Source organism: Leptodactylus fuscus, chromosome 11 (assembly GCF_031893055.1).
Source record: "Leptodactylus fuscus isolate aLepFus1 chromosome 11, aLepFus1.hap2, whole genome shotgun sequence".
NCBI lineage: Eukaryota > Metazoa > Chordata > Amphibia > Anura > Leptodactylidae > Leptodactylus > Leptodactylus fuscus.
The window spans coordinates 42,376,360-42,403,050 of record NC_134275.1 but is presented as its reverse complement, the minus strand read 5'-3'; the positions used below and the strand labels follow the sequence as shown (position 1 = coordinate 42,403,050).

At 44.8% G+C, this 26,691-nt stretch overlaps 2 protein-coding genes across 2 annotated transcripts; one reads left to right on the top strand and one right to left on the bottom strand.

Moving 5' to 3' along the window:
- Positions 1–349: 349 nt before the first annotated feature.
- REXO4 (REX4 homolog, 3'-5' exonuclease) lies at positions 350–8,911 on the bottom strand. The gene is made up of 9 exons (XM_075259961.1): positions 8,824–8,911; positions 7,751–7,985; positions 5,987–6,291; positions 4,527–4,679; positions 4,150–4,343; positions 3,966–4,054; positions 3,310–3,384; positions 2,424–2,498; positions 350–1,583 (listed from the first exon to the last, which is right to left on the bottom strand). Exons 2-9 carry the CDS (start codon positions 7,961–7,963, stop codon positions 1,452–1,454), a joined length of 1,236 nt encoding a protein of 411 aa, XP_075116062.1. The 5' UTR covers positions 7,964–7,985; positions 8,824–8,911; the 3' UTR covers positions 350–1,451.
- A 5,406-nt stretch (positions 8,912–14,317) lies between these two features.
- On the top strand, positions 14,318–21,613 carry LOC142185446 (ficolin-2-like). The gene is made up of 7 exons (XM_075260876.1): positions 14,318–14,399; positions 14,773–14,826; positions 17,054–17,092; positions 17,524–17,651; positions 20,229–20,358; positions 20,823–20,957; positions 21,366–21,613. The coding sequence occupies exons 1-7, from the start codon at positions 14,318–14,320 to the stop codon at positions 21,611–21,613; spliced, it is 816 nt and encodes a 271-aa protein (XP_075116977.1).
- The last annotated feature ends 5,078 nt before the right edge of the window (positions 21,614–26,691 follow it).

The window sequence follows — 26,691 nt, the reverse complement described above, 5'->3', positions numbered from 1 at the left end:
AGACCTTAATGAGTCAGCTTCTGTATATTGCTGCATATGACCATAACTATGCTGTAAAGCAGGGATAGGGAACGTACGGCTCTCCAGCTGTTGCAAAACTACAACTCCCAGCATGCATACTTGCTCTGCTGTTCTTGGAACTCCCATGGAAGTGAATGGAGCATGTTGGTAGTTGTAGTTTCACAGCAGCTGGAGAGCCGAAGGTTCCCTATCCCTGCTGTAAAGCATACCACTAAATGCTGCAGATAAGAAGCTCAGGCAAGATGGCCACCCCTATAATACTGTATAGAAAATGGAATAAAAAAAAAAATCTAGTATCAAAGATAAACATATTAGAAGAAAAAAAAAGTCATATTTCCTATATTTTAATTTAAAACAAAAAAACGCTGGTAATACATTCCCTTTAAACAATTGGCATTTATGAAAAAGTATATTTTCATGTATATTTCTGCTAAGTAGACCCTCTTTCTCTCTACATACATATTTTGCGTTGTAAGAGTAGATTTTACTGCAACCGATCGTCCACAAAATCAACATATTACATGTGGATTTGGATGGAGATTTGCTGTGGACTTCACCTTTGCATCATCCGCTGTATCCACCTCTGTATTGTTCCATTTGGTAGCTATTCCTCTTATATGTAACTAGTGTGAAAAAGGCCCTTAAAAGGAACAGAGCATTCACTATAACCTATAAATGGTGCTTTATATTCCAAGATCAGCAACCACATGGATGAAAGGGGCTGAATGCAGTGTATGGAAGAAAGTGCGAACTGGACACAACAGAGCTCAGAAACATTTCACTGGCAGATTTAGAGTAGATATAAATATTTTTTTTACATGGTCTCCTATTAAAAATATCATTTGTCGCTTAAAAATAAGCAAAGTTTATTTTCTAGTAGTTTTAAAAGCTCACAGAAATCGCCATATTGCGGTCAAAACCTAGAGTGGTAACAATGGCAGTTACTATTATATATTGTATTTACAGCAGCTGCCACTAGGGGGCATAGTGATCTCCAAATACAGCTCTGGTCAGGTATGGGGTATGTTCTCAAGGGCAAAATACACATCGGGAAGATCTAATCGATACTGTGGCCATGGAAGCTCTCTTAGAAAGCAGAGGGGCTGAGACATAGATTGGAACATTGATCATCCCAATTGTAGGACTATATCAGTTTTGCATACACAGCTCCAATGCAGATTTATACAAGCACCAGTCTTGTCACAGATGTGAGGTAACATGCTGCAGTAGGAAGATTATACTGCTTTCTGCTGTTGTATCAGCAGATGAGCGCCCTCTGGAGGATGTGTTATGATATTCAGGTGAAGCAATTTGAGTCAAGGAGCAGTATGAGGCAGGGCTGGACCAGTAAGGCACAGGGCACTGTATGTTTATACAAGTCACCACAATAATAAACTGTCCACTGCAGATTAGGAAGTGGTTTGCGATGATCATGATGACGCTGGTGGCAGCTTTTGTTTTTGGGGTTCATCTTTAGGACTGGTATATTTTGCTTTGATGGCAGCTTCCCAGTTCTTTTTCTCCATGGTGTATAACCTCATGGCGGCCTGGGCATCCTGGATCTACAATGGTAACAAGCAGTAACATGAGTACATAAGGGTTAACTAACATAACACTCCAAGGTTACACTACTTATGTAATGATCAGACAGCTCTAGTCCTTAATGACCATCAACCACCATGTCCAAAAGAAGCAGCATTGTCACTGCTTGTATTCACTACATAGTACTGTGCAGGTGAAGATAAAGGCTACAAGAACATCTGCAGCACTGTCTCAGTTCTAGTCCATCCCAGGACCAGAAGAAAGGAAAAACAGTCTAATTATGGACAGTAACAGATTCCAAGGGACCTTATAGACTAAAATAGGGTCTGTTGGTGTCCATTACTTTTTTTTATGAACATTGATGGACAAACAGGTCTTGCAGTATATGACACTGGTCACATAGTTATAAACCACCAGTGGATTTATTTCTCTGGGTCCCTGACTGTCAGCCAGGCATCCTACTAGATCCTACGAGACCTTAGGATGAAAGTCTGCAACCCGGTGATGTACATGCACAGCCCAGCTATGCCCAGAGGATCTCTTCTAAGAAGGTTCACAAGCTATTGCAAAGAGTAGAAAAGGTGCTAACGTCCATATGTCTATTACAGAGCAGTACATAACGTCTGCAGATGGTTCATGTTATGTCTCTATTTAGACAGTCCTGTTCCACGAAGATCCTGTGACGATCAACAGATTGCCCTGGATTCTGGTATTGAAACTCCCAGTACCACTGGTATAAGCAGGAAAGAGTAATGGCGGCCACTGCAAGGATAATGGGCCATAACATGACGGTCAGACTGATAGTGTAATGGCTCTCTTCAATGGTTACAGGGATTGGGGCTCCTGTGATAGTCACTTACTGAGCTATGTTCTCCGGTCTGTACTTTCACATTTAGGATTTTTTCACACAGCAGCTTCAGGGATGGACGTCCGCTCTAGAAGGAGATGACACAGGAACGAGTGGGCATAACATCATAGATAAGTGTATATGTGGCATGTATGTACAGAAGTCATGAGAAATGAAGGGAAACAAATTATTATTAGGTGTGTTTCTTTGCATTTTTGCAATAATATATTTGACATGATAGGCAGTCCACTCTACAGTCATGGATTCCAGCAACATTTTACTGCTTAAAGAGATTGTCCCATTGCAGACACTATCCCCAGCCTCACAAATGTGAATGGAGCTCTGGTCACACAAGTGCACTGCTACTTCAGTCAATGAGGATGTAGGAGTCGTTGGACCCTCAGCAATGTGACACTTTTTCCCTATCCACAAGATGGAGATAAGTGTCAGATGGGAATACGCCTTTAAAGGGGTTGTCTCATTACAGACACATATTACAGAGCACTTCTATGGGACTTACAGAAGTAATGTATTGTCGTCAGCTTGACTGTTTCCATAATTCTGGCCAATATACCTATGCAGAACAGGGTGGGGGGCATCCATACTGCAGAGATAAGTGTAGGTGCCCGATATGGATATGCCATACTTCCTATTTGGTGACTGCATAACATCTGGTCTGAACCTGACATGGGTTACTTTCCTACTAACCTTGACGCCTGAGACAGGCCATGAAGGGAGAGGGAAACAGAAGAGTATAAGGAATATTATCATGGGCAGAGTGACCTTGTGGTGGTTGGATCTACATGGCAGGTATAAGGCAATGTTACCTGTTCCTCTTTTATTAGCCCTGTCCTCCCACATGATCAGTGTAGTAGACTCCTGTATACATGTGATCTTACCTTCACCTGCTGTCTGAATGGTTTGTACTTCTGAGTATCTCTCGTCGCCTTCTTAGGATGATCTAAAAACATGATCTAAAAGAAACGTTCATTATTACAAAGCTATTCTAAGCAACAAATGAGCTGGACACAACATGTCCCTCTGCTGGGACCCCCAGTGACCAGCTGTGATCAGCATTCAATTTCCCTGCAGCTCCCTTGTAGAGAAAATGAAGCACTACACACTGTAGTCAATCTGCACAGCCATCTACTTCCAGCACCATCCACTGTGTAGAATTGTTGATCAGCTGGTGCCAGACTGGACTAAACACCATTTCAAGCCAAGAAGAATGGGTCATACCAGCCCAAATGTGCTTCAGCTGAACTGACAAGCCGAATCTCAACTGAGCCTCACTGGGGCCCTTGTAGGAGCACCACTGGTCTTCATGTATTATTCATGATATATTTTGGCACTCCTGAATCTTTAGTACTGATGGTATATGTGTTGTCCTTTTAAACAAAAGCAGCCCATAATATCAGGACATTCTTTGCATCTCTGCAGTCTGGCTAACAGTTTGTACCCCTACTACAATGTCCATACACCCTAACAGGAAACATGGACAAGGGTCGTCATCCTGAGACAGCTCCATTATGTAGATGTGCCATTCATTACCTACCTTCAGATCATTATGTACAGCGTGGCCGACCAAGACACGTCCTTTGAGGATCTCAGATACTTCTTTCTGCACAACCTTGAAATCCTCCCCTGAAATGACAATACTCATAAGGAGATCTTTCTACCTAGAAGTATCCCCACCCCTAATGAGCATAATAATAGTGTATTCACAAGCCTGTCCTCACCATTCTTAATATCCTGCGGCCTGATCCCGCTCACTGCCGTTCTGTAGTCCGTAACTCGTTCTGTGGGTTTCACAAATTTATCGTATATACATTTGCCAAACTGGTTGACAATGGATACCCGCGCCAAGATGCTTTCTTCTCCATCAGTGCCAACCCCCACCATCTCACAATCCATGGCAACAATCCTAGTGAGTCTGGAACAGAAATACAAAATCTATGTCAAGGGACACCAACTCTCCCAGTAGACATTTGTTGCATAACCATATAGATATAATACACTTCCTGTAAATCCACAAGCATGCCAGGCATCTGTCTATGGTACCTGGGCAGGCTTAATCCTCTATATGTACATATGCTATATAGAGTTTATTACTTACCCCTCAAAGGCCCTGTCCTTCACTAGAACCTTCTCCACCGCATCCAACTTTTTTTCTGGCAATCCCTGCATCTGCCGGGCAATACTTCCAGCCTCTGGACCCAGAGCAGCCTCAATGTCATCTGGATCCACGTCATCAAACCAGAGGTCTATCCTGGAAAATCAATGTTTATTACCAACCTATAGGCCATGTATTTCTGGGGCTGGGGTGAAATAAATCACTACATAAGTAGGTATTTGTGCCATTTAGACTGTTATAATGGTGCCCATGTATTCATGGAATTGGACACTTAAACAACACTCCATTTAAAGGGGTTGTGCCATTAGAGACACTTATCCCTTTTGACAGGATGGGTAATAAGCGTACATTAGGTAATCCCCATAAAGCCTCCTTGTGAATGAAGCACTAGTACATTTGCAAGAGCGCCTCTCCATTTACTACTATGGTACTACCAGCACTGCAAACTCCCATAGCAGGGAATACAGTACCAGTCATGCAAGTGTTCTGGCCCTTTATTCACTAGGAAGTTTTATGGGGGCTTCTAGTCCCAGGAAATCAGATCCCCAGCATTGTTTCACTTATGTCCTATCCTATGGATAGGGGATAAGTGTCTGCAATGAGGTAACCCTTTTAAGGGAGAAATCTTAATCTTTAAGGGGTTTTTCCAGGCAAAAAATGTTTGTTTTTTAAAAAAAAACAAAAAAAAAAACATGTCGGTTAGTGCTCTTAATGGGTTAATAAAAACACCCATATACCTTTAGCCGTGTTTTGAGTGACTTCTGGGTGTCTTTAGGAGCTTCTGGCATCTCTTGCATTTGTTTACCTGCTTCTGCTTTCTTCTATGCAACTTCCTCACTAACCCCTCATCTTATTCCTTCCTCACTCCCCCTACCATACACCCCAGCCTGTCTCTCTAGCTATCCCACCCTTCCCTACCTACTCAGCCGAACCCCCGACCCATGTTATATACACTTACCCTCCACGCTTCTTCCTGTGAGACAGCACCTCTTACAGTACTGATTCTGTCTGTGCGTGCTGTTCTCCTCCAGCGTTGATCTACCTCTACTGTGCATGCGTGGATGTGCAGTAAAGGTGAATTATCGGCAGCACTGCTTACAGTGCTTGGAGTGTGCACCCTGTAGAATCAGTACAGAAGGAAGAGCCATCTTGCCGGAAGAAACTTGGAGGGTAAGTATAATGGGGTGGATGGGGAAGAAGAATGGAAGGGAGTATCAGTGACAATCCATTTCCGGAAATGGGGAAACAGATCGAAACCAGATAATCAGAAAATGTCCCTGGAGCGGTCATGTGACCACCCCAGGGATATAGGTAAATATACATTTACCCATGTAAGGAGGGTGTTTTGATTAGTGTAGGGATTTCCAGTTATCCCAGACAATCCCTTTAAGCACTGTAATAAACCCCATATGTATACCCCATATAAGACATACAGAACTTACTTTGGCGGTTCTGCTGAGTTTTCCTCACTGTTTTTTTTCTTAGGGTCCATGACAGCTTTATGACTTTCTGCAGGCAGTTTTCTCTTCTTTTTTTCTGTCCTGTCTGTTGTTTCTGGCTTTTTTACCGCTTTCTTATTATCTGTCGGGTTTTTTAGATGACCATTGATTTTGGGGGCAGACTTTTTAGATTTGGGCTCAGGTTTTTCCTTCCCATTTACTTTCTCTGCCTTTTTCAAGTCCTTGTCCTGTTTTTTGGGGGGTTTGGTCACTGTGGGGACAGGACTACTGTTCTCTGGTTTCAGCAACTGAAAGTGCAAAACAACATTTACAGGATTAAAACTGTACAGGGAGGCTATGTGACTGGATATGGGATACGTGTCTGATCGATTGGGGACTGACCACTGCGGCCACCTGAGGATATAAGGGGTCCCGAGTCCTCTGTGTGAGCTGAGCAATAGTCAGTGACCACTTCTCCACTCACATTGACACAGCACTAAAATGGACAGAGGCCCTGCATACGAAAACACCGCTGTATTTACTTCTACTGATGGAGATAATGGAGTACAGCACTCTAAACAGTCCCATATCACTGACTTAAGTGGCTATGCACATGCACTACTGCTCCATTCACACAGCAAACTTGGGACCCCTCATCCATGCGATAGGGGGCTCCTAGTGGATAGGGGAACAAGTCAGTCTGTATACAATATATATTAGGAAAAGGTTGGGTGATTATGACCTAAATGGAAATCACTATTACTCAGCATTTTATTTCCATTACAATTAATGGCGATTAGTGAGATGTGCACCTTTTACAGTATGAGTATGTATTGGACAAGATTTGTGAGGTTTGCCTGGTGGTTTTGTTTGGAGAACACGATCAAACAGAGATTGTTATTATATTCTGGAGTCGAAGAGACCCCAGAGTATAATGACTGGAGGGGGCTTCTGAGTGATGCGATTGGGCCTCAGCTACCACTTGGGTCATGCAGCATTGTGACACTTGCGATTTTACGTCATGAGACCCAATCACAGTCCACTCGGGTCCCTGAAGTCAAAAAGAAGCTCCAAAGACAGCAGCGAGTCACGACAGAGCCCAGAACAGGTGAGTAACATTATTTTTTATGTCTGCCACCCTTAGGGCTAGTTCACACGTGGGCAAAGGGGAGGTTTTTGACAGCGGAATTCGCTTCAAAAACCTCTCCTTTAACATGGTGGTCTATGTAGACCACTAGCTTTTTTTTTCCTCCTAGCGTTTTCCGCCTGAAGAAGCGACATGACCTTTCTTCAGGCGGAAAACGCCTGAAGAATTGCATAGAAGTGAATGGGAGGCGAAAACCGCGCGGTAAAAAACCGCGCGGTTTTTTGCACACAAAACCGCGCGGTTTTTTGCAAAAAACCGCGCGGTTTTCGCCTGCAGTTTCTATAGCACATATAGGAAAAAAAACCCTAGCGAAAACCGCTAGCGAAAACCGCGTCAAAAACCTCGTCAAAAACCGCGTGGAATGCAAAAAACAGCGTCAAAAAAACTCCTCGAGGTTTTTTACCTCGCACAAATAAGCTAGGCGGTTTTCACGTGTGAACTGACCCTTAGTATAATCATAGCAGTTTCAGTTCAGACATGTTTGGTCCAAATGACTACAGGTATAAACTCGTAAATATTGCAATATCTGAGCCAGAATAAGTGACAAACAAAATCACGTCCTGGTTCACGTTCGGTTTTTCTCATTTTTCAGTCCCTTATCCCCAGACACAGATACCTACTGCCTGTAAAGCTTTCCAGTTGGATGAAAACTCCTGGGGGGTCTTGGGAGGCAGCACCACAGGGGTCACCGTTGTATTCTTCGCTTTCTTTCCAGCGATCTTGGGATGCTTTTTCCAGAATTCCTTTTTCTTCTTCTTTTTGGTCTGATTAAGAATTTTCTTGTCCTTCACAGATGGAGATGCTTTGTCCTTTGCTACTGCAGCCTTTGCCATTTCTGTTTCGTCATCAATGAGTCTGGAAAGACAAGTTGAAAAGTTTGCTTTCATTATAAGCCTAGGCTTTGTATGCAATATAGAAAGTCTCCCAGAAACAACGCTACTATTGTCCATGGGCTATGTTTGGTATTGCACTTAGGCTTGATAGGAGTTGCAATACCAGATGCAGCCTATGAACAAGAGTGGTGCTGGTTCTGAGGGGAGGGGGAGCAGAAGCATTCTGTAATTTCCTACAACTCATTTCAGCACTGCAAGAACAGAAACCCATTCTCCCAGGAAAGTGATCTAAGCAGGCCAACTTCACCGAGACAGGCCAAGACTTCCTTGCACAAGCCCGCCCATTCCCAGTGATCGGCCACTCATACCCTGTGCTGTGGATTGGGAATAAGACTTGTTCATGGGACAAACCCTTTTAAAATGCAAGTCAAGAGTCTAAGTATTAAGTCACACACTGCGGTTTTTGCTGTGAAGCCGCTGTAGACGTATACAATGATGCTCTTATAGGTAAATATGTGCCGTCCCATCAATATAAGGGGCACAGCGCCAACAGGAGAGCCACAGCGACATTGTATTAGTGACTGTGTGAGTCAGGGGTCTTCAGTCACAGACCCCCATCATGTGACATCTGTCACCCTGCGGTGCTATAGCTGGAGAATCAACACAGACGTCTAGCACAAGCGAAAATACAAAGATATGTCTCACCCCCAAGTCACATACACAGAGCCCCTCAGCCCCCCATTTATAAATAATATAACCCTCAAAAAATTAAGAGCAGATGTGAGTGACACCCCCTAAGACAAGACACATAGAGAGTCACTGATAAGAGACCCTTTACTCCATGCAGCACACTTACTCACCTACAACATGTCAGACCCCATGCAGTCTACAACTTCATGTCTCCCAGGCAAACACGAAGCATGGAGACTCCGGAAGCAAACACATAATCCGCTCCGGGCTGAAACAACAGCTGCGATTTTTGGTTCCTGGTACACGCATGCGTAGTAGCTGTCTTCCGCTGAGTTTTCTTGACCCGTGCGCTGCTGTGCTTGCCTGTACACGTCTGCCACCTGCTGGTCTTTGTGAAGATGACAAGTCAATGCAGAAGGGAATGGAAGGATGGCAGTGCAAGGGATATAGAGGGATATAGAAGGCTATAGGGGGGTATAGGAGCACTGCTATTTTAGGCTCTGATCCTGGTTATTTACTCTATATAGAACAATGTCAGTAATTATACTGCCCTGTATAATGTTCCCCCTCCATCTCTGCCCCCAGATGGATGGGGGACATGAAAATGGGGGCAGATGGAGGGGGGCATGAAACTGGGGGCAGATGGAGGGGAGGACATGAAACTGGGGGCAGAGATGAAAGGGAGCATGAAACTGGGGGCAGATGGATGGGGGATATGAAACTGGGGGCAGATGGAGGGGGGCATGAAACTGGGGGCAGATGGAGGTGAAATTGGGGACAGATGGAGGGGGGACATGAAACTATGGGCAAAGATGGAAGGGGGACATTATACTGGGGACAGAGATGAGGGGGAGCATGAAACTGGGGGCAGATTGAGGGGTACATGAAGCTGGGGGTAGATGGATGGGGTACATGAAACTGTGGGCATAAATGGAGGGGGAACATTATACTGGGTACAGAGATGGAGGGTAGGGCATGAAAATGGGGGCAGAGACGAGGGGAGCATGAAACTGGGGGCAGATGGAGGAGGGACATAAAACAGAGGGCAAAGATGGAGGGGGGACATAAAACTGGAGGTAGATGAAGGGGGCACTTAAACAGAGGGACATTAAAGTGGGGACAACTGGAGAGAGCATTAAACCGTGAAGGTAGCTGGAGGGGACCTGTTTGCCTCTAGTTGCCTCCAGTTTAATGTCACCCTCCAGCTACCCCTACGGTTTAAAGGGGTATTCCCATCACTCTTGTTCTGCAGCCTGCAGGCTCTGTGCTCTCTTCACTTCCTGGGTTTCTCGGCACATTGGTGGGTGGGGTTTCACTTGCTCTGCTATCTGCTATGTCTGCATTAGTAATGAGGGATTGGTTGTAAATGCATTACCACCGTCTAAAGCTGATGTGGAAACTGATGTAGCAGAGCTGGATTTGAGTCAGCTTGCATTACATACAGAGGTAACAGACTCCTTATCTCAGCTCTTATCAGCCAAATTCAATTAAACCGACTGATAAGTGGAAAAGCTGAAAATAGCACAGTAATCTTGGAGCTCTCACCTCCCACCTCCCCTATCTGAGAAGCTTGTCAGCCCCTCCCTCCCCCACCTGAGAGAAGGCAGCTACATCACTTGGGAAATGAGCAGATAAGCCCAGTGGCCATAGAAACGCAGTGTCAACAATGAAGTGAATAAATTAAGATAGCGGCCAAACAAATAAGTTTTGATAAAGCAATGTATTTAGGAAATGTCTTAAATCCACACAAAGCAGTATAGATAGTATATTTTTCATGGGACAACCCCTTTAATGTCTGCTTCTAGCTGCCCAAGTTTAATGTCCCACTTCAGCTGCCATTCATTTACTGCCCCCTCCAACTACCCCCACTGTTAATGTCCCCCTCCAGCTGCTCCAGTTTCATGTCCCCCCTAATTTCTGCCAGTTTAAACTGGGGAACCAGGAAGGGACATAATACTGTGGGGCAGGTGGAAGGGGACATTATAATGTCAACCAGTGGCGTAACTAGGAATGGCGGGCCCTGTGGCGAACTTTTGACATGGGGCCCCCCCAACACCGAAGATCTCAACCGAGTCCCTCCTACGCATTCCTTTTATGACCAATAGTGGACCCTGCACACAGTATTATGCCCCATAGAGGCCCCTGCACACAGTATTATGTCCCATAGTGGTCCCTGCAGGACTAAATACTGTCACGTCACCCGCTGACCGCTATACCAGGATAATTGTGGATAAAAAATCTGGTCATGTGCATTACAATTTAGTAACTCCATGTGCCTCATATTAATAGCAGTTAACCTCATCATGTCCCTCACATTAACCCTTGTGTACCTCACATAAGAGTTACTGATATGTGAGAGACATGGAGGTAATAATAAAGTATCTTCATTATTTTTACCCCCATATGTCTCACATATCAGTAGCTCTTATGGTGAGGCACACAGGGGTTAATGTGAGGGACATGATAGGGTTAACTGCTATTAATATGAGGCACATGGAGTTACTAAAACAAAAGTAATCACCCCAAATGACATTAATAAGTATAGTAACCCAAGTATGTCCTGTGTACATGACATTAATAAGTATAGTAACCCCAGTATGTCCTGTGTACCTGACATTAATAAGTATAGTAACCCCAGTATGTACCTGTTACCTGTTTTCTTTCTTTTGTTTCATTTTCCTTCTTCTCCTCTTGAGTGCAGGACGGCAGGAGCTCGGCAGGGATAAGCCCCGCCTCCTGGGCTCTCCTCAGCCCTCTCATTGGTGGGCACCACACGCACCACAATGTCACTCAGGGAACGTATTAATAAACATAGGTCAAATGTAGCCAATGGTTTTTATAAACATAGTGTGTCTAGACATGGTGCACAGCAACACTCCTGTAGATTCAGTGATTTTGTGGTGACCCCTATTGATCAGATACCTGAAGCGACACCCAATCGCTTTGGGAGTCTGGTTAGACGAGAAATTTTTTGGATCTATAAAATGAACACCCTGACCCCTATAGGTCTCAATGAAACTTTAGAGGATATAACTAAGCATTAATATTTAAGTTTAAATTTCTTTCTTTCTTTTTATTTGTATCCCTATTTATTTATTGAGAATTATATCTATCTGATGGGACTGAAATATGGATTGAGCATTTTAATCATTAATTTATTTTTTATGTATTCATATAGTAATTTGTTTCTATGTTTATTTATTTGCCCATGTTTTATCATCTATAATGTATTAAGGCACATTTGCTTTTCTAGTGCCCTGGTCTGTGCTCAAAAGTGACTTGTTACCTTATCTTTCCACCTATTAATGCATGCGCGGCGTTCTGTGGTCCATTGCGCATGCGTGTAAGGATTACCTAGGCTGTTTTGCCTCAGCAGCCATCGTACAATGAAATCGTACCTTCGCGCATGCGCAATAGGATTTTACGAAGTTGTCCGAATGGACCTTGTTTTGAACACCGGATCCATTCGCGTGCGCATGCGCACAGGCTTCAATTTTTGCCCGTGAAGGATCCACTATTATTTAAAGCATGGCGTGACACGCGGCAGCGTCTACACGCATCGATATCAATCTCTGAAGGCTGCCAGCCAAGGTAAGAAAGGGAATGTGTTTCACCAAGGTGGGATTCAGTTTTTAGGTCACCTGAGGTGTTTTGGATTTCTAAAGGACCCATATTGGTAGACATATATTTAATTCCTATAAGCACTATTTTAGGCATTTGCCTTAATGTTGCAGTTTGATATGTCTTTTTTAATATGAATGTGTATTATTCCTAATGTTTATTGGCGAACAGAACAAAACAAAAACAGTAATGATTAATAGTGAAATGACCTGGTACTTCAGATTTTGCTTTTAGCATGAAGTTTTTTATTCAAAATTTTTTAATGGCATCAATATACTGTATGTATATGTGTGGATGTGGATGTATATATATATATACAGCCGTTGCTGCAGCTTCGGGGCCCCCTGTTGGTGGAAAGACCTCCGAGAATAATGATAGCAGCGGTAGCAGCTGTCACCGGGCCCCTGATGTCCCGGGCCCTGTGGCAGCTGCCTCTGCTGCTATGGTGGTAGTTACGCCACTGATGTCAACCTCTCCTGCTGCTGAACTTTTTACTCACACCGTGCCTGTGATTGTTTCGGCATCTCCGCAACTCGCTGGGACACCACATAATGAGTGTGTTGTTGGTGTTGATGATCCACCTGCTCTGGCATTTTGACAGCTGTCAAGCTGGCCTGTCGCTGAACACGTTCCTTGCACTGTGCCCGGGTTTGTTCTGGTATCTCAGCAGCTCGCTGGGAAGCCATATAATGAGTGTGTTGTTGGCGTTGATGATCCGCATGCTCCAGTGTTTCGGCAACTCTCAAGCTGACCTTCCGCAAAACTTGTTCCTCGCACTGTGCCCATGATTATTCCAGCACCTCAGCAGCTTACTGGGATGCCATATAATGAGCGTGTTGGCGTTGATGATCCGTCTGTTCCGGCGTTTCGGCAGTTCTCAAATTGACCTGGCACTGAAGTTGTTCTTCGCACTGTGCCTGCAATTGTTTCGGCATCTCAGCAGCTCGGTGCGATGCCAAACAATGCTGTTTGTATTTGTCATGCTCCTCCACTCTGATATTAAACGGGCTCTATCATTGGAAAAAGTCATTTTTAACTAATCACATCCTTGCATAGCCCTTAGAAAGCCTATTCCACACCTACCTTTTGTAGGTAAATCACCTCAGTAGTGTTTGAATAATTCAGTTTTTATTCATATGCTAATTAGCTTCTCAGTGCACCCCAGAAGTCTCTTCGTGCACTGTCTTCAGTGTATACAGTACAGGCTGCTGCTGACTCCTTCTCCCTGCTCTCATACACAGCACACAGCATAGAGATGAGAGCTGGCTGACAACTTCCTGTGCACCTAATTACAGGGGTGAACCTGCCCCTTTCGCCGCCCAAGGCGAACTACAGAAAGCCCCCTCGGAGGAGGGGGCGGAGCGGAGGGGGAGTGACGGAGCATGAGGGAGCGGGGCGAAGCAAAGGGGGCGGGGCTTAGCAGCGTTCGCAGGCAGTGAGAGGACCTGCTCTCTGCCTGAGCGTGAGGGGAGGCTGCTGGAGCAGCGCTGCTTCAGCGGCCTCCCCAATCCACCGCTCGGTGCTAAGCCAGTCCAGGACAGCTTGTCCTGGACTGGCTTAGGTAATCAAAAATGCCGCCCTCCCTGGGGCCCTGACATCACTTCACTTCAGCGGTCACTTCAGGTCGCCTCATGGGAGTTGCGGCGCTGCCTAATTAGCATATGAATAACAACAGTAGGTGTGAAATAGCCTTTCTAAAGGATATACAAGGATGTGATTAGTTAAAAATTACTTTTTCCAACGATAGAGCCCCTTTAAGCTGTGCACGAGTTTTGCTTGGAGTGGGCCTTTAAGGAATGTAACTAAATCCACTTGTGTTTTGCAAGATATTGGCCTTCATGGTAATAAAAACTTCCTGACTTTATTGTTTCACACGTTATCTGGAACTTAATAGAAAGTACCAATAAAGAACAATACACAGCAGGGCGGGAGGATCAGTATATAACTAGTGGTTGTGCCATTTACCGAAACCTACGCTCCATATATGCACTATAGCCAACCATCAGTCTACACAAGAACACGGCGGACTATCCATCACTTACTATGAAGACTCTTAGGTTCACCCTTAGAGGTTGTCCTGGAATCCCTGGATCTCCTGGACAGAAAGGAGATTCTGGAGAAAAAGGTGATTTTGAGATTGATTCAGTGATTGTAAGTAATACCAGAGTGTCTTATATTAAAGGGATTGTCTAGGATTTCAAAAAAAGTGCCAAAGTACAGAGAATGGTGTAAAATTAAGAATAAAATTCTACATTGACCACTTTAGTCCCCTGTTGTTCCACTGCTGCCGCTCTGGTGGTTACTGCTGGTCACTGCTACATTCCTAAAGTATTGTGCATATACCGCTCCAGTCACTCATCAGTGATGTCAGCATGTATGTCATGTCATTGATACAGGAGAGAGTATGGTATCACATATTTTGTTTCCTCATTCCCTGTTCATTGGTAAATTTGGTGCAAATCCCAGACAATATCTTTAGTGTTTTTTTTTTTTTTTAGGAGAATGTGGTCCTTCAGGAGCCTTTGGGAAGATGGGGCCAACAGGTCAAAAGGGTATGAAGAACTGTAGAGCCTAGAAGAGGTTTCTCCGTACTGTACCCATGTACACCATTTACGCGTAGCTATAGGAAACAGGATCAAACCACATACAGTCCTATGAAAAAGTTTGGGCACGCCTATTAATCTTAATCATTTTTAGTTCTAAATATTTTGGTGTTTGCAGCAGCCATTTCAGTTTGATATATCTAATAACTGATGGACACAGTAATATTTCAGGATTGAAATGAGGTTTATTGTACTAACAGAAAATGTGCAATATGCATTAAACCAAAATTTGACCGGTGCAAAAATATGGGCACCTCAACAGAAAAGTGACATTAATATTTAGTAGATCCTCCTTTTGCAGAGATAACAGCCTCTAGTCGCTTCCTGTAGCTGTTAATCAGTTCCTGGATCCTGGATGAAGGGATTTTGGACCATTTCTTTCTACAAAACAATTCAAGTTCAGTTAAGTTTGATGGTCGCCAAACATGGACAGCCCGCTCTCAAATGATCTGAAAACAAAGATTGTTCAACATAGTTGTTCAGGGGAAGGATACAAAAAGCTGTCTCAGAGATTTAACCTGTCAGTTTCCACTGTGAGGAACATAGTAAGGAGATGGAAGACCACAGGGACAGTTCTTGTTAAGCCCAGAAGTGGCAGGCCAAGAAAAATATCAGAAAGGCAGAGAAGAAGAATGGTGAGAACAGTCAAGGACAATCCACAGACCACCTCCAAAGAGCTGCAGCATCATCTTGCTGCAGATGGTGTCACTGTGCATCGGTCAACTATACAGCGCACTTTGCACAAATAGAAGCTGTATGGGAGAGTGATGAGAAAGAAGCCATTTCTGCACGTACGCCACAAATAGAGTTGCCTGAGGTATGAAAAAGCACATTTGGACAAGGCAGCTTCATTTTGGAAACAAAAATTGAGTTGTTTGGTTATAAAAAAAGGCGTTATGCATGGCGTCCAAAAAGAAACAGCATTCCAAGAAAAACACATGCTACCCACTGTAAAATTTGGTGGAGGTTCCATCATGCTTTGGGGCTGTGTGGCCAATGCCGGCATCGGGAATCTTGTTAAAGTTGAGAGTCGCATGGATTCCACTCAGTATCAGCAGATTCTTGAGAATAATGTTCAAGAATCAGTGACGAAGTTGAAGTTACGCCGGGGATGGATATTTCAGCAAGACAATGATCCAAAACACCGCTCCAAATCCTCAGGCATTCATGCAGAGGAACAATTACAATGTTCTGGAATGGCCATCCCAGTCCCCAGACCTGAATATCATTGAACATCTGTGGGATGATTTGAAGCGGGCTGTCCATGCTCGGCGACCATCTAACTTAACTGAACTTGAATTGTTTGTCCAAAATACCTTTATCCAGGATCCAGGAACTGATTAAAAGCTACAGGAAGCAACTAGAGGCTGTTATCTTTGCAAAAGGAGGATCTACTAAATATTAATGTCACTTTTCTGTTGAGGTGCCCATACTTTTGCACCGGTCAAATTTTGGTTTAATGCATATTGCACATTTTCTGTTAGTACAATAAACCTCATTTCAATCCTGAAATATTACTGTGTCCATCAGTTATTAGATATATCAAACTGAAATGGCTGTTGCAAATACCAAAATATTTAGAATTAAAAATGATTAAGATTAATAGGGGTGCCCAAACTTTTTCATAGGACTGTATGACCACCCTTTGCTCTACAGGCAGGATGTGTCAATCTATTGTCTATTATTGTTGATTTATTTACATTTTGGTTCATTTTTACTAGTATAGTGTATTGGTGGTAACCTATTAACCCATGAATGTCTAATCTAGTGGGGTTAATTCCTCTTGCATTCTCCAGTTCTGCAGCATGTATATTGTGTCATATAAGAGGACCTGTCACCTCTCCGGACTGTTTTAGTAAATAACGAAATTCCTCATAAAATAAAAGGTTTCTGTTGTGCCGTCCCTCTGTTATTCCTCCTGGCTGTTACCAGTTAGAGGTGTCTCTATACACAATCTTACACTGTACAATCAGTGCTGTCAGTGCCAGACTGTACAGAGCTACTACCGCAACTGGTAACATCCAGCTGTCAATTTCTAGGAGGAATAACAGAGGAATAATGCTGAGTTATAACAAAGAAATATTTCAAATAGAAGACAAGTATTGACTAAAACAAGGAGAGATGAGAGGTAAAAAAAAAAAAACTGCTAATAATCTGTGAATTTTATTAAATATAGGTGAAAAAGGAGAATCGGCTACGGAGAATATACCTTATGGTGAGTGAAGAAATAAAGCATCGTAAGACTCTGTTCTATGGTTTTGTCCATTGTATTCAGTGTAAAGTAGGCTGAACCTCTTCAATAACTGGTGGCTGAATGCCTCCTCCTGACTCCATCATACACATGTATGCTCGGTTTCGCTGAGAGTGCATGTCTTATCAGTGGTTGGAATGGTGTAAGCTGCTGCAAAATACTTCTAGTGATTTATCTCGCCTGAGATTAAAAGGATTGAGTGCTGAGATGGAGGGGGAAGCCCCATACTTATAAGAAAGTCAGCCATTCCCCCAATATCTGCAGGGTCATAAGTAAGGAGGCATAATGGAGGGAAAGGAGGAGAAAACAGGGGCTTTGCAGGTCTATGAAGCCAGGATGACTCTGTGACAAACATTATAGGGTGACTCTGCCTGAAACTATTTATCTTTCAGCAGCTGCCCGAAACTGCAAGGAACTACGAGACCAAGGGGAAGTCCTGAGTGACCGGTACACAATCTACCCCGATGGCAGCACCCCGCTGAAGGTGCTGTGTGATATGCACACGGATGGAGGCGGCTGGATTGTAAGGGGTTAAGTGACTGTATTTTGCAACTTTTTTTTATATATTAAGGTCTCATGAATCAAAATTGTCTACCCATGGCAACCATTCAGAGCTCAGCTTTCATTTTGCCAGAGCAGTTTAAAAAATTAAAGCTGAGCTCTGATTGGTTGCTATGGGATACAGCTTTACTATTAGATGTATATAAATGAGGCCCTAGTGGGTAGATGTACGTTCGGTTGCCCATAGCAACCAATCTCAGCGCAGATTACATTTTTCAAGAGCAAAAATTAAATGAAAGCTGTTTGGTGATTGGATGCTATTGGCAACAAAAAAAAGTTTTACTAACGTGACATTATGGTCATAAGGCTTTATACCAGGGTGTAACTAACGCAGAGGCAGCTGCCACGGGGCCCCGCCACTCCTAGTTACACCACTGCTTTATATCATACTTACAACAGTTTGCAAATCTCTCAAACGTGGTGCACTTAATATTTACCAACATTCCTGATATGTCTGGGAGTTCCTACGAAAGGAAGAGTGGGCTCCTGCACCGCCGGGCTCCTGTACATAATGTACCTGACTAGAGATGGAGAAACCTCGGAAGATTTGTTTTTTTATGAATTCGGACAAGTTGATCCTCCAGTTTGTTTTAGTTCAAACCTGTTCGGATAGAATCGGAAGGGAGATTATTATACTCTGTGGTCTGTTTAGACCCCAAAGTGTAATAGGCGGAGTCCTACTCACCTTGCCTCACCTCTTTTGGGCCTCCTAATGACGTCCAATACTCTCCTATTCTGCCACATTCCGGTGTTCTAAGTGACGTCATGCACCCCGGGGGAAATTATGATGTTTGGCGTCCCCAATATGACCCTTAAAGAGGACCTTTCACCACTTTTGGGCACATGCAGTGTTATATACTGCTGGAAAGCTGACAGTGCGCTGAATTCAGCGCACTGTCGGCTTTCCCGATCTGTGCCCGGTGTAAAGAGCTTACGGTCCGGTACCATAGCTCTTCTATGGTCAGAAGGGCGTTTCTGACCATTAGCCAGAGACGTCCTTCTGCCTCGCGGCGCCTATCGCGCTGTGCTGTGGAGCGGGGAGGAACGCCCCCTCCCTCTGCTCACACAGCTCGTCCATAGACAAGCATTATCAGGAGGGGGAGGGGGCGTTCCTCCCCGCTCCACAGCACAGCGCGATAGGCGCCGCGAGGCAGAAGGACGTCTCTGGCTAATGGTCAGAAACGCCCTTCTGACCATAGAGCACTACGGTACCGGCACCGTAAGCTCTTTACACCGGGCACAGATCGGGAAAGCCGACAGTGCGCTGAAATCAGCGCACTGTCAGCTTTCCAGCAGTATATAACACTGCCTGTGCCCAAAAGTGGTGAAAGGTCCTCTTTAAAGGGAGTCTATCATTGCGGATTTTGTTTTTTTAAGTAAGCACACGTTGGAATAGCTTTTAGAAAGGCAATGCTAGTCCTGCCTCTGTTACTCTATTCTAGTCCTGCCTCTATTACTCTCCTCCTTGCAGACATTTTTGAAATATATAGTTTTTGGCAAATATGTAAATGAAGCTCAGGGAGCACCACAGCATCATAGCTTGTGCCCGAGCTCCACAGCGTCATAGCTTGTGCCCGAGCTCCACAGCGTCATAGCTTGTGCCCGAGCTCCACAGCCTCACACCATTGAAGCCACCTCCTGGGCCGTTCCATTATGCAGATTAGCTCATCCTCTTCACTACCTAAAAGCCGCCTCTGTCTTTAGCGGGATCCAAATCTTGTGCATGTGCTGTATGCACAGCCACTTCGGGTTTGGGCCGGACGTACAGCGCATGCTCCACCGGCCATCCTTATTATAGTCCTAAAGAAGTGAACTGCGCATGCGTGGGATTTGGATACCGCTGAAGACAGAGGCAGTGAAGATGATGAACTAATCTGCGTAAAGGAATGATATATTTCAAAAATGGCTGCAAGGAGGAGAGAAAGAGAGGCAGGACTAGAATTGCCTTTCTAAAGACTAATCCAATGTATGCTTACTTAAGAAACGAAATCCCCAATGATAGACTTGATGATTGCTTGCAGAGAATATATCGTTACAAATCTTCAGCTGTATATGCAGGACAAATTCAGAACAATGCAGATGCTTCCATCTAAGGCGTTATTATACACACGGGGAAAATACAGGATAGAAAATCTGGTCCATACATGGGCCTGAGCCCAGTCAGGAAAACCAGACTCCTTGCACCTAGGAATCTATAATTCTAGGAGTCCACTTCGCCTTACAGTCAATAAATAATAATAATACATTTTATTTATATAGCGCCAACATATTCCGCAGCACTGTACAATTTGTAGGGTTCAAATACAGACAGATACATAAAAAGAACATCATTTCACACAATGGGACTGAGGGCCCTGCTCGCAAGAGCTTACAATCTATGACAGTTCTACTGTCCAGTACTATATACAGGAGTCCTGAACTATATCTGGCCGATTCCATGGGGCTTTACAACAAGCAAGATCATGTAGGTAGCCAGGTATCACTGTTGCTTGCAAGTATACTAAACTGTACCCCACAGATGACAAAAACCCTTCTGTAGGTTTTCCAGAGACGTTGGGACGGTTCAGTGGATTTCAACCAAGACTGGAAGTCCTACAAGGAGGGATTCGGCAGCCGGCTGACAGAATTTTGGCTGGGAAATGACAATCTTCACAAGTTGACAGCCACAGGTGAAGTATTTATTTTAGAGGTAGGGCCAAACACTTCACACACGTGACTGGGACCGCAGCACAAAAACAGCCCTAAGTGGCTGCGATCTCTGAGTAGCTGACATAACAATGCAATGAAACCATGAATGATCCAGCAGCATAAGTGACATGCTGTGGGTTTAACAGCCGCATCACTGTGTTTTTCTTTTTTTTCTGCAGTCTGTTAATGAGGTTTATTTAAATACCATCAACTACTTTGCAATATACATCACACCGGGTTAGTCACCAAAATTGCAGCAAATAACCTGCTGTGAGTACACCATGTTTTTTTTTTTACCTGGCCTAGCGCCTGATAAACTACTCATGTGAGTGAACAGCTAACTGCATCCCACAGCAACACATGTCCCTCCTGAAATACTCTGCACTGCTCCAAGAATCCTAATCAGAGTTTGAAAGATATGGAACATAACTCACTATCCCCACAGGTATTTGGGAGCTGCGAATAGATCTGCACGACTTTGAGATAACAAAATATTCGGCCACATATTCATCCTTCAAAATCCTCGAAGAAGCAGAAAAGTATAAGCTGATACTGGGGAAATATACTGGTGGAAATATAGGTGAGCTGTTGACTCATTAAAAATGAATTGTTCAATTGTATGCTAATTATATCAGATTCAGGTAAAGCTGGATGACAACCAGAATGCCCACCATTACCGATCCCATAAGCTTTCTGGTTACCCAGCTTTTCTTGGGTCCTGATTGTCTAATGTAATTATATATAAATCTACTGATATGGGAATGTGTACATACTGAATGTGTTAATAAAATATATGTGCCTTTCAGGCGCCTGGGTAAGTTGGGAAGCTGTGGAAGCTGTTATGGCAGCCAAATTGGAGTCAGTTTGTAAGCACATTATAATATTGGGAATGGCGCTGAATATCCGTCCAATCGCACAAGGTTGTCCCAACTGTAGATATATCAGACCTCACCTATCAGACTCCATTTACAATATATTCCTTTTTCAGGCGACTCCTTAAGTTATCAAAACAACGGATTGTTCACCACAAAAGATCAAGACAACGACAAGCATGGTGGTAACTGCGCCCAGATATGCAACGGAGGGTGGTGGTACAAAGACTGCCATACTGCAAACCTGAATGGACACTACTATCTGGGGCCGCACAACAACACAGCCTTAGGCATCAACTGGAAATCTGGCAGAGGGTATAACTACTCCTACAAAGTCTCCGAGATGAAGATCAGAATTGCGTAAAGTCGACGAAAGGCAAAAAAACATGTTCTATGCAAAAAGGAACAACCGTGGATGATAGAGAGTAATAGTAGATGTAGACGAGGCAAGTTTAGGCTTTAGTTTTCCTTGAAATATAACAGTTCCTCAACATACCCTCCATGTTATTACATCACTTGTCTGTTGCTGGGGGTAATACTCCATGAAAAGGTGACAGGTAAGATTCTGGACGGTCGCTATGTCTCCCTCAGTTATGTGTAGTAATTGAGGTTACAATTCAGATAAGGCCTCATTCACATCTGTGTTTGGGGAGTTCGCTTGAGGACCCCTCCCCAAATGGAAACCTATACACATTAAAGGGGCTCTGTCAGCAAAATCATGCTGATAGAGCCCCACATATGCGTGAATAGCCTTTAAAAAGGCTATTCAGGCACCGTAAATGTTATATTAAACTACCCCCCCGTTTTAAAATAAAACCCTAAAACAGAATATGATAAACTTACCAAATGTGCACGGGGGGCGGGCATTCAGGGTGCGCCTTCTTCTTCATCCACTCCTCCTCTTCCTCCGATGTCCTCAGGTCCCGTCTTCCTTCGGTGCTCGAGAACTGACATTTGCTTAAAAAAATGGCCTGGGCGCATGTGTAGTAGCATGCTGCTTCTAATACGGCTACTGCGCATGCGACCAGGCCATTTTTTTAAGCAAATGTCAAATGAGCGGAAACCACACGGACCCCATTATAGTCTATGGAAGCTATGGGTTTCCCAGGTAACTGCTTTTTAATGTGTATAGGTTTCCATTTGGAGGTGGACCCCAAGCGAACTCCCCAAACGCAGATGTGAATGGGGCCTAACTGTAACAAAATCTCAGCTGTGAGAAAACTTTTTCTATTAACAAGTTTGTCTCCTACTAGGGAAGGGCCTTCAAGCACAGGTGGGAGCTGGAGTCCATTAAAGGCCTATAAAAGGTTGGCAAGTGCTCAGTCCTGAGTAGTTCCTTGCCAATATTGTTAAGACTCCAGTGTGAATGGCTGCCATTTGTTGTTCCTTGTATATTGACAATGTGGCTTGCTTTGTTTAGTTTTTAGCTCAGGCCTGGTTCACATCTGCAATTGATAGTCTGTTTGGGGAGTCGGCTCTGGGCCCCCCTGAATGCATACCTCCCAACTTTTGAAGAACCGAAAGAGGGACAAAATGTGCGGCGCGCGTAGCGGCAAACTTAGCCCCGCCCACTTTTGTGTTGACTCCACCCACTCGTTAATTTTTCATGTGCCCGCACACAGTATAATCCTCCTACAGTCACCCGTAAATTATATGTCCCCCTTCTATCTCTCCCCCAGTTTCATATACACCCTTCATCTGCCCCCAGTTTCATGTCCCTCTTCCATCTCTGCCCCCAGATTCATGTCCCTCCATCTCTGCCCCCAGATTCATGTCCTCTCCATCTCTGCCCCCAGATTCATGTCCCTCCATCTCTGCCCCAGATTCATGTCCCACATCTCTGCCCCCAGATTCATGTCCCCCATCTCTGCCCTCAGATTCATGTCCTCTCCATCTCTGCCCCCAGATTCATGTCCCCACATCTCTGTCCCCAGATTCATGTCCGCCATCTCTGCCCCCAGATTCATGTCCCTCCATCTCTGCCCCCAGTTTCATGTCCACTCCATCTCTGCCCCCAGATTCATGTCCCTCCATATCTGTCCCCAGATTTATGTCCCCACATCTCTGCCCCCAGATTCATGTCCCTCCATATCTGTCCCCAGATTCATGTCCCCACATCTCTGCCCCCAGATTCCTGTCCCTCCATCTCTGCCCCCAAATTCATGTCCCCCAATCTCTGCCCCCAGATTCATGTCCCTCCATCTCTGCCCCCAGATTCATGTCCCACATCTCTGCCCCAGATTCATGTCCCTCCATCTCTGCCCCCAAATTCATGTCCTCTCCATCTCTGCCCCCAGATTCATGTCCCCCATCTCTGCCCCCAGTTTCATGTCCACTCCATCTCTGCCCCCAGATTCATGTCCCTCCATCTCTGCCCCCAGATTCATGTCCCCACATCTCTGCCCCCAGTTTCATGTCCACTCCATCTCTGCCCCCAGATTCATGTCCCTCCATATCTGCCCCCAGATTCATGTCCCCACATCTCTGCCCCCAGATTCCTGTCCCTCCATCTCTGCCCCCAGATTCATGTCCCCCATCTCTGCCCCCAGATTCATGTCCCCTCCATCTCTGCCCCCAGTGTCATGCCGTCCTCTCCATCTCTGCCCCCAGTGTCATGCTGTCCTCTCCTTCATCTGCCCCCAGATTCACGTTCCACCTCCACATTAAACTTACCTTCTCCTCCGCTCCCTCGCCGCTCTCTGCCCGCCTCTCTCGCTGACACATGCGGCTGAAGGAAGGAGCTGACACAGGTCAGCTCCTCGCTTCGCCGCTGCCCGCCTCTCTCCCTGACACATGCGGCTGAAGCTGCTCGCGTGCTCGCTTCGCCGCTGCGTCTCTCTCTCGCTGACACATGCGGCTGAAGCGAGGAGCTGACCTGTGTCAGCTCCTCGCTTCGCCGCTGCCGCCGGCTCCTGGCTTGTACATCGCGTCTACAAGCCAGGAGCCGGCGGCAGCAGTGAAGCGAGGAGCTGACACAGGTCAGCTCCTCGCTTCAGCCGCATGTGTCAGCGAGAGAGAGACGCAGCGGCGAAGCGAGCACGCGAGCAGCTTCAGCCGCATGTGTCAGGGAGAGAGGCGGCCAGCGGCAAAGCGAGGAGCTGACCTGTGTCAGCTCCTTCCTTCAGCCGCATATGTGTTTAACCAGAGGACGCAGATCTGAGTTGAAATCGGGACATACCTCCCTCCAACCGGGACTGCGGGACATGTCACCCAAATCGGGACTGTCCCGCGGAAATCGGGACGGTTGGGAGGTATGCGAATGCATTAAAAAGTGGCTAGCTAAGAAACCACATGGACCCCATAGACTATAATGGGGTCTGTGTGTTTTCATTGCGGTGTCTGCACGAATCATGCAGAGAGAAAAGTACTTCAAACAGCACTATTCTCTCTGCATGATTCGTGTAGGTGATACACGGAACCCATTACAGTCTATGGGGTCCATGTGGTTTCTTAGTGTTGGGGGGGCTCAAGACCCCCTGGGTTATGTTTGTCGTAGTTCTCATTGCAAAAAGAGGAAGTTACGAGCGCTCGGGTGACACACACAACAGACACAGCTGTCAGTTATTCAAGTGCCACACTTTATTGTTCAGCAGCACAGGTTTATAAAGGAAGCACATATGCATACAGGTCACATGACCCAACATCTAAATATGGTCTCATGGATCCGGTAGCACGTAGCATATATTTTCACATACATATATATATATATATATCTTCAACTGAACATCTGCCAACTTATGTGACAGTTAGCAGAACATCCTAGATAAGCACAAAATGTTACATATACCACAGCACTGAGCATCAACGGTCACTTACACCACAACTTCCCGTATCTACAGTTTTTTAGAATGATAACAGACTATGTCTAACCACTGGCATGCAGCTATCTATAGATCAGCAGAATGAGTCTAACTGCTAACGTGCAGTCTGAGACTTGTGGTTTTGCTGTCCAACTGACTTTGTCTCTTAATAAAAGAGCAAGTTTATTTTAACCCTTACAATTCCCCCATTTTTTGACATTATTCTCCTATCAGATGAGTACATTCACCTATAATGTAGATGCCACGCCCATTGGATTCCCCATCTGATATTCCTATAATTTCTACCATTTATGTCTAGCTTTATCAGAACATCGATTAAAACACATCAAAATTAACTTGAGAAAGCATAAAGCAAGTAATGTCCATCTCTTCATTCCTGCCGTGGTTCAGGAACCTTTTTACAATGGGAAGCGTGTATCCAGGTAGATTTTCCCTCCAATTTGACTGAAGTGACAGTTATCAGCAGCACTTGGAGGGACCGTCATATCTGGGTTCAAGAGACTTCCTGGTATGTCTTTTCACGACCACCCAATCACTGGGCTGCAAGCTATGTGTTCCTGGAAAATCAAAAGAGTCTGGAATAGAAGAAAACACCTGTTTATATGTTACTTTCAATCTTTGACACAGGCTCTGGACATAGCTCGCAGTGCTATCATAATTGAGTTGTAAAGTCTGGGGAAAATACAACGCTAGTCTAGGCACACTTCCAAAAAGCACCTCAAATGGTGACAGACCCGTCTTTCTATTAGGATTGGTCCTCACCGAATATAATGCTAGAGACAGGCACTCTGGCCAGGGCCTTCCTGTCTCTGCCATGGCTTTCTGGATTTTTAACTTGAGTGTGCCATTCAACCTTTCCACTTAGCCTGAACTTTGGGATGGTAGGGTGTGTGGAAAGCTTGCTCAATCCCTAATACAGACATTATTTCCTTCATTATTTCCCCTGTGAATTGTGTACCTCTATCAGATTCTATCACCTCAGGTATCCCAAATCTACAGACATCAATTTCTTGGCAGTTATCTGTGCGGTTGTCCGGCTCACAGGATAGGCCTCGGCCCAACCACACAAACCAATACGTACTCGTACATTCCAGACTTAGGCAACTGTATGTAATCTACTTGTATTCTCTGAAATGGATACAGGGGTTTTAGTGTGCATGTGGTAGGTGTTTTAACTACCTGTCCTGGATTGTGTAGAGCACATATGTGACATGCATTTACGTGATTACCTGCAACCCTTCCAAAACCTAGGGCAAACCTTAGTTTACCCACTAGTGACTCCATGGCATTTTGAGAGGCGTGGACCGTATCGTGGGCCAAACCAGCCATTTGGGGGTATACTGCTGCGGGCAGACACAATCTATCCCCCATTTGCCACATTCCTTCACATTCTCTGGCACCAGTCACCTTAGAGTACAGCCCCTTAGGATCTGCTAGGTCAATGTCTATTTTACTCACCTGGTTGAGACCCTTCCATGGCAGTAGTGCCGCTGCTCTGGCTGCTCGATCAGCCTTCTCATTTCCAATACTTTCAGGGTCTCTTCCCTTCGTGTGAGCTCTAACTTTCACAATTGCCAACTGCTTAGGGAGCAATATGGCCTCCATCAACTGACTTACTAAG